At 35.0% G+C, this 20,251-nt stretch overlaps 1 protein-coding gene across 3 annotated transcripts in view; it reads right to left on the minus strand.

Annotated features, from left to right (window-relative positions):
- Positions 1-19,470, minus strand: part of LOC113232483 (kinesin-associated protein 3) — a 20,611-nt gene extending 1,141 nt beyond the window's left edge. The window contains exons 1-10 of one of the 3 annotated variants that reach the window (XM_026467245.1): positions 19,187-19,470; positions 18,935-19,108; positions 18,187-18,425; positions 7,126-7,690; positions 6,933-7,033; positions 6,421-6,612; positions 2,482-2,656; positions 1,943-2,170; positions 1,237-1,355; positions 621-765 (exon numbers count right to left, since the gene is read on the minus strand). In XM_026467245.1, the coding sequence (XP_026323030.1) occupies positions 621-765; positions 1,237-1,355; positions 1,943-2,170; positions 2,482-2,656; positions 6,421-6,612; positions 6,933-7,033; positions 7,126-7,690; positions 18,187-18,425; positions 18,935-19,091 (1,921 nt within the window). In that variant the 5' untranslated portion in view covers positions 19,092-19,108; positions 19,187-19,470. Of the gene's footprint in view, positions 1-620; positions 766-1,236; positions 1,356-1,942; positions 2,171-2,481; positions 2,657-6,375; positions 6,613-6,932; positions 7,034-7,125; positions 7,691-18,186; positions 18,426-18,934; positions 19,109-19,182 lie in introns of all 3 variants that reach the window. The other 2 variants (XM_026467231.1, XM_026467239.1) reach the window with 2 other exon arrangements.
- Positions 19,471-20,251: the final 781 nt, after the last annotated feature.

A 20,251-nucleotide genomic window follows, 5' to 3' on the forward strand; every position in this document is an offset into this window, starting at 1 on the left:
AAAATGTTCGGTTGCCAGTTTGCGCTGCGGCCGAGAGCTGTAAATTGCAAAGATCTGAGGAGCACTGTTGATAAGTCTGAAGTGCCTACACTTTCACCAGCACTGCCTTACATAGGCAGATAAAACTAACCTTTTTAGGATACAGTATCTCATAAATTTCAGTTGTCTCAAATAAGTTTATTTTTGAAAATGTATGATTGACTGTTTTTATGTGTGTGCTTGCCACCGTATTTTTATAGGTATTCATGGTACAGATACTGTTATATTTGAAAGTAGTAACAAAGACCCATACACCTTTTTTTTTTTTTCATTTTTTGTAGCGGTGTATCAGATGTTAAGTGGACACACATAGCTCCACAAAAAACATTTCTGCAAAAGTCTTTGAAAAGGAACCTCGATACTCTATAGTAAACCACTATTGGTTTGACATTCTTGTCTTAGCGTTTGTCCTTATATTTCGAAAGTCCTATTCAAAGACTTTTACTTTTTTATGTTTCTTTATTTCACGTTAAATTCCATTTCATTCGGTGCACGCACCGTATCGTTGTATGGACGAACGGACATGACAAAGAATTAATAATTCCTCATTGTTGACCATTTAACTGTAATGAAAATTTTACCTGAATTGGTTAAGCGGTGCGTGGTAAGATACTCCGCAGAAAGGTACGGCGGCAGGTCGTCAGCAGCGTCCCCCGCTGCGCCCTCTGCGTCTAGTGTCTCCACCATGGACAGCCATTGACCGTTGTGGCATCGGAATCTTTCCACCTGTACAGTTTTTACTTGAGCGTATTAAATAATTCTAAATCATAGATAAACTAATTAATTAAGAAGATAACATTTAGTTGATTTACGACGTAATATTTAAAACGTACGAAATAAAACTTAATACCTCTAATGAACACTACGCCAACTTTATTTTTTGGTCTTTTTCGGTTATTTTTGTAAACGTCCATATTTATTTACTAATACGAGTATTATGCTACTCGAATTTTGAAAAAAAGAATTTTATTAAAAAAAAAAAATTGAAAAGAAGAAACAAAAAACAAAATAAAAATAGAACCGCACCCGTAGCATGGTTACGCATGATAGTCGCGACGCGCGAGATAAAATAAGCGCGCGCTATTGACCATCTAAATTTTATCTGATTGAGACAAATATCTCACAATAGTTACCTAAATCTTTTTTTTCTTTTTTGTTATTAATTGTTACAATTCAAATTATGAACCGTATCTGTACCTTTATTCTCATAGCCCATTCATTCTGCATCTGTGAAATGATGTCGAGACAGGAGTCGCACATTTTTCTTATTTCGACGTTTTTGTCCTGCATAAGATCAATAAGGTAGGCTGGTGCTTCTGTAAAAAAAAAATATGAGTAAGTGCATTTTTTATATAATGAGCTGTTTGATTATAACTATAATAATTGTAACTATTTTATAAAAAAACCGACCTCAAAAGTTTGTGGAGTTACATCTATTTGCTAAGTTTTATTGAAATCGGTTGCCGGAAAGTGCGCGAAACCGGATTCATCCCCTAATTTGCCACCCTTAAAGGTGGGATATTTTCTTCAAATTTAAATGAGACCAATACTGAGGTACCTCTTTCCAACAAAAATAGAATCATCAAAGTCGGTTCACAAATGCCAGAGTAATCGCGTAACATACACACAAAAAAACAGTTGAATTGAGAACCTTTTTTTTGAGGTCGGTTAATAACTCGTTACTGACAAAATTCGGTCTGTAAAGTCACAATTTCCCTTCGACGAGATGCACTTGATCAATCAAGGGTGGTCTCCCCCTCCTACTCCATCATTAAATGGAGCGTTATTGGTTGATAGTGTACCCCTCACACAGTGGTTAAGACAAGGACAGTTCATAGGATAAACTTATTTATATTTTGAGAGATAAGAGGTTAATAGGGACTTTAGTGAAAAATATACACACCTGTTTTTGTAACAAGGTAGTCCGCTGCACGCGGATGAGACAGCAGCTGTCTGAAGGCGAATACGGTTTGCAACACATGTTCGTCGTCTGCCTGTCGTAGACGCAGTAGAGCAACTAAGGCCTCAATGCCGCCGGCGTGTGCGAACTCTTCTGCACACTGTCGCTCCGCGCTTATAGCTCCTGCCAATATTACGCCTTCTAGTACGAGATCTGGTTCTTTGTTGCCATCTAAAAGTTTAAAAACTGAAATTAATTATGTGGTATAATTGATTATATTCAACTGGGTGCTGAAAGTGGAGGTCCCGGGTTCGATTCCCGGTAAAACAAAATTGGGAAATGAACTTTTTTAATTGGCTTTGGTCTAGAGGTGTGTGAATGAATTATGTTCCTCTGGTGCTCATAGTACAGGGCTATCGTTTTCTCTATATTCTATACTTTGAGACCAGGCAATTGATCAGGTTTTATTTTATTTCTTTACTGCGGGACATTTCGAAAAGCTTTTTCCTTTTTTGTCGTATCTATTACTTTTAAATACATACCTGGTTCAAAAATGTTCATAATGCACTGAATAAGCTTGTACCGAACGACGACCGCGTGAATATCAATATTGTCGTTCGGGTTGAGGATATTGCTCAGAGTACCGATGCACTCCACCACGAAGTCTTCGGACACGTCTCCGCTGGTCACTGCTCCTGCGATGTCGCCGACGAACTCCTGCATACAGAATCATTCATATTTAATTAGTAGTACTACTACATAGAATTTGTAATAGACACTCTGTATAGAACGATCACTATTCGGTACATATCGATATCAACTAGATTAGTACCTACTGGATTGCTTGATGCAATCAATCTACGCATTGTGCGCAAATGTACTATACGGAGAACACTGTAAAAAAATATTACAAATGTCGTTCCATTGTGCTGAAATAATTCAATGAGATCGTGCTGAAACTATTTTTTAGCTTTTTGTCGCAACTTTAGCATTGGTTGCCTCAAATTGGGTGAAAATTTTGCCAGTATCGAGTTTAAACAATAAATATCATGAGGTAATTATTTGTTCTCTCGTCAAGTGACACAAACGTCTTCGACATCAGTCCATAATTTCTAATTATAAAATGTTAATTTTGAATGAATCAAGTTGCATATCACAACCAGCACATAAAATAGCACTACCATAATAAACTTTAGCGATTTCATCAATAAACGATATCGAAAAACATTTACAAAACATTTCTTTTTTAATTTATTGAATATATTGATGTTTTTTGTGAAGGTACTTCATTAAATAAATAATATATTAAATATATTACACAATACATAGGGCGCACTATAAGTTTCCGGAACTGGCCACTTATATAAACAATATTTAAAAAGTAATTACAACATTTGAAAATAAAACTCTTTGGCTGTAGAATACAGTTTTTTTTCATCTGTCACTTGTTTTTACATTGTGGCGTCATTTTAGAAATTGGATGTCTACATCATGTAACACCCATACCCGGTGTCTATTTAAAAATAAATAATAGATCCGGTGCTGGTTATGTACGTGCCTAAAAGTATATAGCAACTAATATTTGGCCGTTATGAAAATATACGTGATCGTGTAGTTGTGATGAATTAAGATTGCACCCTCTACGTTGTGTAATTTTTTATATCGTAAGTAAAAGAGTTTTAAAACACGTCGCGAAATTATTCAAGAGCCGTAATAACTGCCGTAAGGTAAATATACCTTAATAGCAAAAATTAAAATAAATCTTTGTAGTTTAAACCGTTCATATCAATTAATATGCAAGCACAAAATGTCGTAAATTAAACCAAATTTGTAAAATATTCATGCAGAAAATAAACAATTAAAGTAACAACACATAATACTCTCAGAGGCATATCTAGAAGGCTAACTATATATATAGTTGTGAGAGATGACAAAATATTAATTAAATTTTTTAAATATTAATTAAATTAGTATATACGTAAATATAACATAATAAAATATGACCAGTTGCTCCAGTGGTTCTCGGCAATCCATTGTACAGCAGATGGCGTACATAACGTGAGAAACCCGACTACGAAGAGACCTTTAGGGTAAGACTTTTAAGTCTGGATGGGGTACCTATCTGATAAACGATATCTGGCCTCCCAGCACCCTTAAAGCCAGTCCTGTATGAGGTTCGTTAGAAGATCAACCTGAGACCCCGATCCTCACACCCAACAAAGCCTTCAGACAGCTAATCGACCTGTTATAATGCCTAAGTCTCGTTTATACCCTTAAGCGCTTCATACAAAATCATTCATTCACATTCTATGAATAAAATAAATATGCAAGTTACGCTCCCTAAGTTACGACTTGCATTTACGCGCTGCTATCTAACTACGCTTCCCTACTTTGAAAGCAGCCGCGGATGTCTGTGTCAAGAACTAGAGGGTGATGATGAGTTGTGCAAAGTAGTCTGAATATCATTTGAATGCGTCTAACAATTACCATTCTGTGATCCCCTTACATAAGGTTATAGCTCTAACCAGCCTTCACACAAGACGCAGAGGGTCAAGGGTAGTCTATAGCCGAGACGACGTACCCCAGTAACCACTTAAAGTTACAAACAGTTAAAGTTATAAACACCCAAATGACTCAGGCCTTGTGTGTGTATATAGTCCATATGAAGGATCCAAGTTAGGAGCGGACAACGTGCGCAACCTAAGTTGGACCCTAGTACGTGATGTAATGCAGTTTGCCCGGGAGCTAGTCTCAGCCAGAAAACCTTCCTGCGGTGTGTTAGCTAGTGAATGTGTAAAAGTTTTGAGTGAAAGTGTGGTGTGTAGGTACACACCACACCGCACTAGGTAGTGCATGTAGTGGAATCGAACTGCTGAGATCATTCGGCTTCCGAGCCGTTTACTCAGACCGACTCCACGTGTGCTGTAGTGTAGTGTAGAGTAATTGTGTGTGTGTGTGTGTGTGTGTAATGTACAAGTAAAACCTACTAATATCTCTAGGTTGACACAAACGAGAAACACAAAAGCATACGGCATGTGACACAGTGCTTGCAATGAAAGATTAGGTAGAGCAGAGGAGATTTAATTATGAGATGGAACCACTCTTCCCTCATATCAGTGAAAACGCAGTGACACTCTAATTTATAAAGCATTTAAAAGCAGGCAGATAGAGAAAATACATATATTATCACTAACTCTCAGTTCATTCGCACTGTAACTAAACTTGGAGCTTAACTCAACGCAGCTTCGCACCATGAACAACTCCGTCGATAATGTTCTAAAATTACGAATAGATAAACAACAATTAAATCATGAACACCGCCGCCAAAGTCAATGCCATTTCCGTAAACTTTGTCAATTTCATGAGGGCGAAATAAAAACTATCGAAAAATAACCGCAATTCTTTGAACCCATCTAGAATGACTTTATGATGCACATGTGCGTTCGCTTTAGAAAGCTTGGCCATAAATCGTAGTTTCTTTACTACTGCCTGATTTCTTCTGACGCAAGTCAGTAATGTTTGCTAAATACGTTATATAATACATAACAAAAATTATACTGTTAAGAAGTCCTACAGACGACGGTTACAATCACCATGGATTTAACTCGTGAAAATTTTCGTAGTATGATTTTCTACGACTTTAAGTGTAATTTAACAGCTCAGAGGAGCTTCGCTCTGCTTCAAATAGCTTTTGGCGATGAAGCACCATGCAACACGATTATTTATAGCTAGTTTGCAGAATTCAAACGCGGTCGTGTGAATCTCAGTGACGAATTTCGTGATGGTTGCCCGTCCACTGCTGTGAAAAACAAAAACATTGATGCGGTGCGCCGTATGATCAAAACAGACAGGCATGTGACATACTATGAGATTCGGGCATCTTTAGGCATAGGCATGAGTCAAATACAATCAATACTACAAACATTTGGATGTGAAAAAGCTGAGCCCTCGGTCGATCCCACATAATTTGACTGGGGCTCAAAAAACGGATCGCGTCACTTGGTGCAATGCCATGCTTACCAGATTCAACAAAGGGGCGTCAAATGTGGTGTGGGACATAGTAACAGGTGACGAAACATGGATTTATAGTTACGATCCCAAAATAAAGCAGCAATCGAGGGTATTGGTCTTTCCAGATGAGCCGAAACCAACCAAAGTGGCGCGCGTGCAAAGTGCCTCTGATTCTGAAAGTGCGGATGATTGCTTCTTTTTTTAATAAAACTGGACACGTGGCTACTGTTGCTTTGGAGACCATTAGAGTAGCTTTGACAAATTGTAGTCGTCAATATTATTTACAAATTAGTTACAAAAATAGTTATTTGTTATTTATCGCGACGTCTGATTTACCAATAGGCACGAAATACGCGACTACGCTGTCTTATATCGCGATTAGCACTCCTCTTGAATTATTGGTCCATGCCTTAAACTAAACTTACCACAAAAAGAGACCTATTCTGGAAATGATGCGACAGGTTACGCACGAGTTTCATAAGCGTAGGGTTGCGGTGTCGAAAAGCACGCGCCAACAGCTCGCGCAGTCTGCCGTCGCCGGCCATCTGTTGCGAGGCCCGCTCGCACCACGCCAGGTTAACACACAATGCTACCAGTACGTCAGTCGCACCTCCGGAATCGCTCACATCGCTGTTCACGTTTAACAGCAACATATCTGTTAGCTGTGGATAGACGAGCCAATTAACTAAAATTTATATTAGAAAAAAAAATAGCCTGCCCGATTCAGAACGTGACCATATTTTATGAGATCGTATGGACGGGAGCGTTCTCACGAACGGTTGCAAACCTTAAGGGATGTATTTTATCATACATGATTATTTATTTGGTTTTGTTTTTGCAAGTAACAGCAAGCGAAGAGGCGTAACTGAATGTTAGTGTGTATCATACAATAGTTAAATCCAAAATAATATAATACGTAATTAAAGAAGAATTTTGGAAAGGAAGAAAATTTCTAATTATCTTTGTTTTGACAGTTTCTTACCAGTTTTACACAATCAGACTGGGTGAACATTAATTTGACTCTGTCGTCCATACTTAGATGATACAAAATTTTCATTGCTAAGTTCTTGTGTTTGTCATCACCTGAAATAAAACCAACAAGCTTTTAACAAAAGATACTTGTTTAAAACAGTATAAAATAAGGTCCAGTTAGAGAGTAAATTTCACTAACTTACTTGTAAATTGTATGAATTTTGGCAGCAGACCAATCTTGATCATTTTGTTACGCAACTTAGTATCAAATGTCAAATTAAACAGCAATTTTAATGAGACATTCACTAAATCAGCATTAGTAGAGTCCAGCAGTGGTGCTACTTTCTCTACAATTCCTCTAGAAGCCATGCTATTTTTGTTTTCCACAAAAATTGATAACTTTTGCAAAAATGACATGATTAAGATGAGTAAGTCAATGTTGGAATGTCTTTCCATAGCTCCAATGAGCAAGCCCACTATGTCTTTCTTGTGCATCTTTTCTTCAACTCTGATATTATCGGCAATGTTCAGAAGCATATAGAATGCCACTCTTAACAGTTGTTCCTGTCTTTTGGATAAAGTCTTTAGTTTTCTCTTCAATTGTTCCTCATCATTCTTGGAAAGGCATTCGTCAGACGCATTGCAAAGATCTTCATGGTAGCTGGAAACGAGAGAGCGCGACTTTTGTAAGTTCACATCAGCAACGGCCCATGTGCCCGACTTGGGGCGGCGCTTTGGTTCTGGAATGCGGCTTCTTGGTATTTCACTCTGAAAGTAACAAATACTTTCAATAACAGTGCTCATATTTTTTATTCACAAAGAGCCTATTTATAACCTACTGGCAGGGAAACTAACTATCCCTGACTCATGAGACATCTTAAATGGTGTAGAATTCCACAATTGGATCAACTAATTTGAAAATCAAGCTACAATTGAAGGGATTTCTGCTGGCGAATTGACTCTATACACCACAAATGATCAGATGAGTTGCACCATCTAATCATAGTAATCCAACTAATCGCAGGATTACACAGTGAACAAAAATTATTATAATATTTGTTATAGTATAAAGCCACCCCTTTGCTAGTCCTTTTTAATTTTTTCTAATAGTTTGGTTAGGTTTCTTATAGTTTTTTCTAAAAGTCCAAACCTTTGTTTTTATGTGTTGACCATACATATTTGGGTAAAAATCGCACGAACGTTGCCCTTATTTAAAACAACTAATTTACTTATATTAATATAACTGCAACGGTGATAGTATATAGTGTTGTTTGGTATAGTTCCAGAAAAAAATAAACTAAAAGTGTAACTCCCAAAAAAATAAACTAAAATTGCAGGTTGAGGCCTAGTTTTCCTAGAGTTGGGCAATGCTTAGTTTAATTGGAAGGACTTTAGTAAACGTGAAGTCAGAGGGGGCTGAGAAGGGGTAGGGGGAGGGGAGGAGACCCACCCCCCCTGCGAAATTTCAAAGTTAGGACGTCTCGTCGTGTCGTAAACTATCAAGTTTTCGATATATTAATTTTTGAAAATTCGAATAAAATAACCTCAAAATTATATCGCACTTGACAACTAACATAGTATTATCTCAAAAATGGCGGTTTATTATATTTTATCTCAAAACTGCGTTATATTAATAATTTATCTCCAAAATTTTGCTATATTGATCATGTACGATTTAATTTCAAAGTGACAGGACAATACTGTCGCTTTGAAACTAAATAGGTAATATTAATATAAATTAAAGCCATTTTAAGATAATACTATGTTAGTTGTCATGTGCGATATATTATCGCACCAAATGCACGGCAAAAAGAGCAAAAAATGTGGGAATGAGGGGTAGGCGAAGGGAACCCCTCACGAAGTTTCAAACTAAGAATATTAATAGATTTCGAGAAAAAAAAATTGTGAATAAGAACTTCAAAATCATATATTTGGACGTTTAGTGCACACACGGACTCCAATATCTACCTATATCGATCCAATTCGTTTCTGCTCAGAAAGACTTACGCGTTTGTATAAAAAAACCTAACTTAACCTATATCTATCCAATTCGTTTTTGCCCAGAAACACTTCCGCCTTTGTATAAAAAAACCTAACTTAACCTATATCTATCCAATTAATGACTTGCCTAGTTTTATGGAGGGTATAAAACATGAGATAGTATTGTTTGCTGATGATACTTCCTTATTATTTAAAGTTAAAAGGCACCAATGTTCCTACGATGATGTGAACAATGCTATATTTAAAGTAGTTGATTGGTTTGCTGTTAATAACCTACTTCTTAATGAGAAAAAAACAAATTGTGTGAAATTTACATTACCCAATGTTAGAGAGACGGTTACAAACATTGTAGTTAGAAAAGAAAAATTGAATCTTGTGGATACAGTTGTATTTCTAGGTATAACGTTAGATGCTAAATTGCAATGGGGTCCCCATATAAGTAAGTTATCAAAACGGCTCGGCTCTGCAGTGTACGCGATTAAAAAAATAAGGAAACTTTCAGACGTCGAAACCGCTAGATTGGTTTACTTCAGCTACTTTCACAGTCTAATGACATACGGCATTTTGCTTTGGGGTAATGCCGCCGATATCAATAGAATCTTTGTCCTGCAGAAACGTGCAGTTAGGGCAATTTACAATCTGGGCCCCAAAGTATCTTTGAGAGATAAGTTTAAGGAAATTAACATTCTTACACTAGCCTCACAGTACATTTATGAAAATGTAATTTATGTTAAAAGGAATAGTAATTTATTTATGAAAAATAGTGACAGACATAACATTAATACGAGGAATAGAAATAAACTAGCTTTTCTTGATAGTCGTCTTCACAAAGTCAAAAAATCATTTAAGGGGCCAATGTATACGCTTCTATAACAAGATTCCGGTTGATATACAAAATTTGCCTTTCACGAGGTTTAAAACTATAGTGAAACAAAGACTTTATACTAAAGGTTATTATACAACTTCTGCGTACTTGGATGACAAAAATCCGTGGTAGTAACCCGTTTAGCTCATGGAGGTAGTCTCGATCTCTGATGTTTCAAATAAAAAAAATATATTGTAAATGTTATTTACAAAGAGCAACCCCTAGAGTTTCTTGCTCATTCTTCTCAGGGGAATCTGCCTTACGAATGAGCGGTAGAGTTTAACTATTGTGACGATTTCAAGTGTAATAATGCTTACCTATGAAATAAAGATTATTTTGAATTTGAATTCGTTTTTGCCCAGAGGGACTTTCGCGTTTGTATAAAAAACCTAACTTAACCTAAATAATCCAATTCGTTTCTGCCCAGAGCAACTTCCGCGTTTGTATAAAAAAAACTTAACTTAACCTAAATAATCCAATTCGCTTCTGCCCAGAGGAACTTCCGCGTTTGTATAAAAAAACCTAACTTAACCTAAATAATCCAAGTCGTTTCTGCCCAGAGGGACTTCCGCGTTTGTATAAAAAACCATTTTTTTTACAAAACCTAGCATAACCTAAATAATCCAACTCGTTTCTGCCCAGAGGGACTTCCGCGTTTGTATAAAATAAAACTTAACTTAACCTAAATAATCCAATTCGTTTTTGCCCAGAGGGACTTCCACGTTTGTATTAAAAAAAAACTAAACTTAATCTAAATAATCCAATTCGTTTCTGCCCAGAGGGACTATAGCGATAGTAATTTAAAAAACCTAACAATCTTTATACACAACGAATAACAACATAAATACGCAGTAAAAACACTCTGCAAATGGCAAACGCTTATCGTGAAAAGCCAAGAGAAATAAGAAAAAAACAAACGCGATAAATGTCGTTGCGTTTAATGTTGAAATCACGAAATTGTTATTGAATTATCATTACTATTTCAAAGTAAGCTTCTTAAGAAATCATATTTTAAATATAATGTAAATGCTATTAAATAAGTAATAGTGTTTAAAAAACACATGATATCATTACAGTGGAATGTGGAAACTTTTTTGACATAATTTTCGCAGTAAGTAGTTGTCAAATGCGACGATTCTCAAAAATTATTTTCTCGAAAACCTTTGGCGTCCTAAAACTGAAAATTTGTGGAGGGCTTCCTTTTGAATATGTCTATCTGCAAAATTAATTTAAACGCCCAACTCGACGTCATGTATACTAAAGTTGAGCCTTTTAATTATGTAATTATACAGTTCTTAGGTTTTCGCAATGTAACCATTTCGCAATGGTTACACATAGGAAATGAAACTATTTTTGGGATTTACTTTTTCCAGATAGTGTAATTATTCTCAAACTCCTCCCCACATTGACAAGCAGCCTGTATTTAATGATTGATGAAATGGTTAGTAGCTTAGGTAGGTCATAATTATTATATTAGGGGTTAAAGTATGAAATTGCCGTTTTATTGCAATAGGTTCTTTGAATTTCATAGAATCTTCATGGTTTGAGGTTTTCGAATGAAACTTTTTTCAAATGGTTTCTGTGATTTTTTTTTTTTAATTTGAAACATTTGAATATCGACTTTCAATTGTTTTTGTTATTCAATTTAGACAAGAAAGATGGATACTGCGAAAATTCGAGTGATTTTTGAATACGAGTTCCGACGCGGAACTAACGCGGCAGAAACAGCCCGCAATATCAATGCTGCGTTTGGAGAGGGGTCTACTAATGAACGCACCGTGCGATTTTGGTTTAAACGCTTTCGTGATGGAAATTTCGACTTAAAGAACGAGTCACGAGGAAGACCGCCCACACAGGTGAATAACGATGAATTAAGAGAGATCGTGGAAGCCGATCCTAGTCAAACTACCCAGGAATTAGGGGCATGGTTTAACGTTACCTTACCCACAATATTGACTCACTTGCGTCAAATCAATAAAATAAAAAAATACGAAAAATGGGTGCCTCATGATTTGACTGATCTGCAGAAAGAAACGCGTGTTGAAACTTGTGTTGCCTTGTTGAACCGGTACAGAAATGAAGGAATATTGGATCGAATTGTAACATGTGATGAAAAGTGGATTCTTTATGATAACCGGAAAAGAAAAATGCAATGGCTGACCCCAGGTCAAATGCCACAACAGTGTCCTAAAGCAAAACTTACCAATAACAAGGTAATGGTAACTGTTTGGTGGTCTCAGCATGGTGTTATTCACTATAGTTTTCTCCGATCTGGTCAAGCAATAACGGCAGATGTCTATTGTGCCGAACTCCGAACCATGTTGACAAAACTAGCAGTAAAACAGCCCCGACTCATGAATCGATCTTCACCATTATTGCTCCACGACAACGCGAGACCTCACACAGCACGAGAAACCATTTTGACCCTTCAGGAACTGCAGTTAGAACCCATTCGTCATCCTCCGTATTCACCAGACCTTGCTCCAACGGACTACCATTTTTTTCGTGATTTGGACAATTATCTACGTGACAAGAAGTTTTCTTCCCAGGAGGCAGTACAAAATGCTTTCACACAGTTTGTGCAGTCTAGATCGTCGGAGTTCTATCGCAAAGGCATTAATAACCTTCCCATTAGATGGCAGCAATGTATAGATAATAATGGCACATTTTGATTAAATAAATTTGTTAAAAATTTAAAAAATAAACAATTTAGATTTTCAGTACAAATCGGCAATTTCATACTTTAACCCCTATTATTTAGTTGAGTACAAAGTTTCATTAAATTTTTGTCTTTGCTTGCACATCAATTAGAGCTAGACTATTTGGCTAATCTAAATAGTTGGATAAATACATTGTACAATATGACTATTACTCGTAGTAGTTCTATTTTTAAACTGGCATTGTCTTCAACACAATCAAAGAATACAAAACATCTAGATATGGCAAAAACGGCTGTTTGTCAATAATGAATTACACTGTTGTGAGATTTTTTAATAACTGTTATTAAAGACTGTTGTCAGATAACATGTTATTGTGCTGTTTTGTACTTTTCTTAGACTATGGAAACCAAAGGACATGTTATATTGACTTACATAAATCAGACGTTATATGTGTATGATGATGCATTTAGACGGTGAAAACATAAACAGGTTATTGTCTCTGTTTAACTCTTGCGTGCTGTCATAAGCCAAAAGAGATAGCATTACATTGGTCTGTGTCAAGCACTGGAATCGACAATACCTAACGTCATCTTAAATGCCAACTGTGTCCATTTCGCAGTACCTACATGAGGCACATGATACGGTTGTCAAAGAGAAGTACATCAAAAGTCAAAACAAATGTTTTTCCAAGTGTTTTATTGAATTATTCGCATGTATTGTAATAAAATGGATAAAAATATTCGTCGCTGCAGCGTTACGGGATGTAGCATTTCAAAAAGCGAAGATCGATCGAATGTAACATTGTACAGGCACGTGTTAATTTTCTGTCTATAAATCACACAAAAGCCCAAATATCTCATGTGATTAGATATATTTAAGTAGTTTACTCATAAATCTTGCCAAATTTTGCTTTGGTTTCTTCAGATTACCAGTTTGTTTATATATTTTGAGGATTGCTGTTAACGATTATTTTGAGATAGTGTTGTTCTTGGAATCGTACATATTATCGATGTTCTGTTATTAAAATAATTCACTACGAGGATTTATCCGAACTTGCAACTAGAAATCCGCGGGTAATATGTCCCCGATTCTACGAACATCTACCCACAGACCTGAAAAGTGTTAGAAACGATGAAACGTTTTGTACCCGACTAAAAAACCTTTTATTGGATATTGAATTGTACAGTGTCGATGAGTTTCTTTTGAAACAATTTTAATTTTATTTTATTCAACAAGCAGTAGTTATACTACTTTATTTTATATTCATTATTATTATTTTATTACTGACGATCATAGTTATCCCTTGACATTGTATTTCCAATTGCAATATTGTGACATTGATAACATGAAATAAACGATTCTATTCTATTCTATCATTTTATTATTATTATTTTTACTATTTCAAGTCTACCTACAAATCAAAAAAGAAAAAATAATGGTTGAAATCATACCGCCGTATAATAGCGCCGAATATAAACATTGAATCAAAGACCATCTTCATTTATTCGCTTCATTTTGAAGAGTCAAATTTTAACATAACTTTAAATGTAACTAGATTACATGATAATGCAATTTCATCATTAGGTTTATTGGTAAATAATTTTATATTTATTTTAGATTAAACAAGACTCATTTACTACGCTTCTCAGTTCCTGTAAACAAAATTATCCACTCGTTTCAGATTTTTTCCCACTGACAACTCTAACTACTAAAAATTCTTATTTTATAAAGCCAGCAATACAAAGACCATATTGGTCTAACGTTGCCGGGTGAAGGTCAATACCAACGTATAGACAGCCTATTTGCCTTGCCATCGTTCGGTGTCAATCGCCTAGCTGACCGAGTGAAGGCGAGCGCTAACGTGTATAGAGCTCGTTTGACATGGCTTGTCAAAACTCGCAGTCGCTCGTGACTACTTGTCTCATTTCGGAGAAGTGTCGATTTTTCTGCATAAATCAAAGGCGCTCGCCCAATAGTAGTCAATTGAAATGTATAATCATTTGCATGCTATTTAATATATGCGAAACATGTTTATACTAACACTGTCTCTTGTTACATATCCTGTTATACCATGTTTTAAGCAAATAAAACTTTAATGATAATAATATTATTATTGATAATATTACTACTTTCATTTATTTCCAAAATTATATGGAAGTATTAAAGATTCACTTAAATCAGTCACTGGTATTAATTCTATACTAATGCATAAATACAAAAAAAGCGTACACTATTTGGAATCTGTTTGAACATTTGTCTTTGAAAAAATTAATCTTGAGGTTGGAAATGTATAGGATTTATATTACAAAGTTTTATCTTTTTTATATACTCTCAAATTACAAATTTTATTTTTTTCTGTGCAAATTCACTTTTTGTAATATTTGAGTATTTGTAACCGCAAAAAAATAAATTAAAAATTTCATGTGACATTTAACCTAAAATATTCCCAAATGGAATATTGATCTACTTGAATTAAATGTTTGCATGTCGATAATGACTTATCGATAGATTATGGTACGAAACTAAAGTAATCTGCCATTTGTTCGTTCAATTTTTATTTAGGGTTGTTTACGTTCATTCCGTAGTTAGGGCAGCCTTTCCTTTCTTTTATTTTTTTTCCATCCTCTAAGGAATCGAAAATACGTAACGTCATCTTAAAGGCCAACTATCCTCATTTTACCATTTTTAGAGTACCCGTTGACAGTGTACAGTCGAAGACGAACAGAAGTACATCAAATGTCAAAACCAATGTTTGGCCAAATCTTTTAGTGAATTATTCGCATGAATTGTAATCAAATAACAAAAATATTGACAGTGAGAACAATTAAGTATTGATTAAAATGCGTCGCTGTGGCATCAAGGGGCGGCGGAAATCGACCGAATGTTACATTACACCAACATGTGTTATTTTTCTGCCTATAAATCATACAATAGCCCAAATATCTCATGTAATTAGATTCATTTAAGTAGTTTATTCATAAGTCTTGCCGTATTTTGCTTTGGTTACTTTAGATTTCCTGTTTGTTAGTTTATTTTGAAGATTGTGATAACAATTATTTTGAGATACTGTTGTTCTTGTAAGCAGACATATTATCGATATTCTGTTATTAAAATAATTCACTACGAAGTTTTTATTATTTCATTATTATTATTTTTATATTTAAAGTTGTTAAAGTGCAAATGAAAAAAGAAAGAAAGAATGGTTTGAAATTATAAGATTGCCGAACATAAACATTGGTTCAAATATCACCTTCATTTGTTGTCTCCATTTTCAGACGTCAAATTTGTGAAGTCAAATTTTAATAGAACTGAATATAACTGGATTAGGGCGCGTTCCCACTATGTCGTTACGTTTTATTATCGTTGGACGATTGTCGTGTCTAGCCTGTTCCCATATCACGACTATCTGTCGTGGACGATTTTTTATCGTTGAACGACTGTCGTGACTAGCTGTTCCCACAAGATCGTGACGACGATTTATCGTTTCACGACAGCCTCCTTGTCGTTTGCACGACAGAATCGTTTGATGCACTGCAGTAACTTGTATGTTCTTTTGAAAGCCGGTAGTGTGTGTTCGCTCGAAATGGATGAAGACGAAATTTTAATAATGTATTACTTTTTAAAAATGCGGAAGAGGAAGCAAACAAAGAAAATACAACGTGAAGTATAAAATAAAACGTGACGATAATAGGAGCTGCGACAATCTGTCGTCACGTTTTTATCGTGACGTTTTATATCGTCCGACAACAGTCGTTCTAGCTGTTCCCACTGTGACGACAGTTTGTCGTTGTAACGACAAAAAATCGTAAACGACAGTTAATCGTGTCGTGTTATATGTGAACAACTTCATTTAAATATGCAAGCCACGACACTGTAAACTGCACGACAATCTGTGGTCACGACATAGTAGGAACGCGCCCTTACGTGATAATGCAATTCCATCGTCGCATGAAATAAATAAATAATTTTATATTATTTTATATTATTATTATATTGTCGCGGTAAATAATTTTATATGTAATTTTGAGTAAACAAGAGACATTGCTAGGCATTCTCAGTTCCTTAAGACCATCCACTCGTTTCCGATTTTTCCCCACTGACAACTCTAATATTATATATTTGTATTATTAAATAGCAGCAGCTGGAATAACTTGTACGTCTTTCATATAGTTTCAACGTAAATGATAACTGACAGCGATCAACGTGTAGGCAGCTACACAAAACTCATCTACAATGGCCGTTTGTAATACTCTTTTCCAAACTTGTCGAGCGCGTAGACAGCAGCACTAGCTATATATCAATTTGCTATATGTCATGCAGCAAACCGTGACAGAAGCTATTTCAACCCTATGCCAACTAAGCCACGGAACGAACTAGCGGAACTTACGAATTTTCCCCATTTTATGAGTGAAGAAATAAATATCTTACAGATGGCGCTACGGCATAAAAGGTGTGAAAAACTAATAACAAAGATCTGCAACAAGCACTAAGAAAAATTCGTAAGATCCGCTGGTTCGTTCCGTGGCTTAGTTGGCATAGTGTTTGTCACGGTTGACTGGAAGACGTTGGTTCAAATCCAGCCGGATCGTAGCAATTTTTTGTAACTGCTCGATCTTTAAGAAACTAGTGGAGTAATTTCACAAAAATAATTGAATATCATGGTGGTCAAAAATCATAACTTAAAAATTACAGACAAAGTAATTTAAAAGTGTGTGTTAATATGTATAATAAAATACCACTCAAGATTAAATTATTAGACTCATGTTTGTTTATAACGAGGTTATGTAAATGATTAAATAATAATATTTTTTGTGACAGGATATAAGATGTAAAATTTTATCTTGATTTTAATAATTCTTGGTAAATTTAATTTGTAACTTGTGACCATTTGTTGTGACATTTTTATTGTTGTGGTAGTTTAATATATGGTTATGTAATATAACATGTTTGTACTGACACTGCCTCTAACTACATCTTCTGTTATACCATGTTTTAGGCAAATAAACTTGCTTATTATTAATATTATATCTGATTTTATGATTATCGATAATGTTATTACAATTATATAAGTAATTTTATTTATTTCAAAAATTAAATGGAAGTGTTAGGTTCACCTAAATCAAAATCACTCATATTAATTTTATACCAATACATAAATACAAAACAGCCTAAACTATTTGGAAACCGTTTAAAAAATATATAATATCAGTCTTTAGATTGGAAATGCATAGAGATCTCCTGATTTACATTATTTTTCGTAATATGTGAGCATTTATAAATGCAAAATAAAGGTAGGGACATTTATTCTGTAGGCAGCTCCTTTCCTTTATTTTTCCATCCTCTAAGGTAGTTTTGCATACAACATGACAATGATATGAATTTTGTGTAGTGTTGCCAGATGGTAACATTTCTTACATTTTTCGTAACTTTGCCCTTTTCGGGTTATATGTAAGTAGTTTTTGTTTTTAAGGCAATTTCCGCAATTTTTGTGGAAATTCATCTACATTTGTTATTGTAAATCCTAAATAGTTTAAGAACGCACGAAAATTGGACAAAAAAGTAAAACAGAGATGGTGTAAATAAAATGAAATTGACTAATTTCTGGCTGCTTGATTCTTCTTGAGTGTACAACTTACATTTTTGTTTTTAGGATTTAGGTGTATATATGGTTTTTACAGTTAGAATGTTTAATTATAAGAATGAACTTGTAAAAATTAAGTTATTAAATTTTATATTACCTTATCAGGTGTTAGAACTGGTTTTTTCCCTTCAACCTTTTCCTTCCATTGGTCATATCTTTTTAATTCATAATCTATTACATCCATGCACAGGGAGCCAATTTTGTACTGAATTATCACTGGGTGGAACTCATTATAAGTTGAAAAACAAAAGAAGGTGTAAACTATATTTGTGCTCAACTCTATGCTCCTTTTCCATTCCTCTCTTAGTACTCTAGATAGAGCACTAAGGAGTGCCTCTGTAAAAAAGAAATATACTTGATGTCAAGGATGTAAAGTGACATGTCTGTGCTTCATTATAATAAGTTCAAGCAGAATGTAACAATTGCTTTAAAGGGCCGTCCTTCACTGCGAGCATTTGCTTGTAATGTAACATTCAAAAGCGCGCATTACAAGCTGTGAGAGAAGGAGCCGAGAATTCATTGCGCAACACTTGTAACATTCGGTAGCCTCCTTCACCAGGAGCATTCGCCTGTAATAATCAGTTCGATTGTAAGACTGCGACTCCCCCAGATATAGTGGAAATGTTTCCAAATCATTACTTAAGTCAGGTGCCCGCAAGTGCCATGAGTGCCTTTGAGTGATTTAGGTAAGACGAAAAATTTTGCTGTGATGATGCACAATTGTGGCAGTACACATTGATTTTAGACATTGATGTGTACTTTACAAAAAAATAGTTTAAAAGAGTCAGAAGCTAGTCTTACTTTACATAACATATAACATTAAATGAATGGAAAATGAAACTTACCATTTCTAGAAAGTTCAATCAGGTTATCCGGGTTTCTAGCAAGCTGTAAAATGAGTGCTGACCCTTTGATTTTCTCTGGAATGTCATCATAGAGCAGCTCAACATAATCATCCACACAATTGAGGACAGCTGCAGGCACGCTCTCCACTGGGCTCATTGTGTCATTATTGGGGCCTAAAATGAAAAACAATTATTTCAAGGCCAAATTGTTTCAGTAATTATTAAAAAATGGGCAAGTTAATAATTACCTACAATTTATAACATAATGTTTGTGTTACCACTAGCACATTGCTTTGTTATGGTGTGATCATGTTTCATAACACTAAGGGGATACGATGATATAGGTACCAAGGTTTGTTGTTACAACAAGAGTTGTTCACGAAAAGGACATTATACACAATTATAGAACCCAACACTGTTTGCACTACAGAACAGGCACTTATTGGAAAATTTATAAAAATAACAGCCTAAATACCCAATGTAATGAATAAAAAATGCTCCCAAGGTCTCGTAGCAACGCAAGTGTGGGCGATTGATTATTTCACCACAAATCTACAGGTTTATTAGATAGCATATCCACATGTTTCAAAGTACGTACAACAAATAGTGACTTTTTCAATGTTCGAACTTGGAGAATCTTTACGGAAGGATTCAAGGCAATATTTCCAATTATATTCTATGAATATATTTAACAATGTAACATATGTAATCTATACGTATGAAAGTTACGAAAAGATTGCGCAGTTTTTAGTTCACATCTTTGGAAATAGTGACAATGTTTAATATGTAAAAAAAAACAAAAAGAAAAACTACATCGCCTGAAACTACACTTTCGCTTACCCAAATCAGTCAGTTGGTATGCGATTTTTTCGTAAAAACAAATTTAATCAATACTAACAAAACAGCTTATCTTTTCTTCGATTTTTAAGTACCTGCTGTGAGTGCTGTGTTTTTGGATTACAAAATTTTAGGTTCTTTTGACAAATATGTCACCACAATAAAGTTTCTGTTACTACACCACCTTTTTATTAAGCAAGTATTGTATAATTGTAAAGTATAGTCGTTGTTGGCTGTTGCTGTAGTAACAAAATATTTTTTGTGATTTAGCTACAAAAACTATTGATCACAAACAAGAAACTTTTCTTGATCACAAACAATGATATCGTTGCCATAAAAGCAGAAACGTCAAACAGTTTTGTCTATGCTGAAACGTCAAAACGTTTTATTAGTTCGGATCGTGCGTAGCGTACATAGAACAAAAGAGATCTAGTTAGTTATATTTCTACTATACTATTTCTGTTTATGCTAACGGACTAA

This window comes from Hyposmocoma kahamanoa, unplaced genomic scaffold (genome assembly GCF_003589595.1).
Source record: "Hyposmocoma kahamanoa isolate Upper Pololo Valley unplaced genomic scaffold, ASM358959v1 102, whole genome shotgun sequence".
Taxonomy (NCBI): Eukaryota; Metazoa; Arthropoda; class Insecta; order Lepidoptera; family Cosmopterigidae; genus Hyposmocoma; species Hyposmocoma kahamanoa.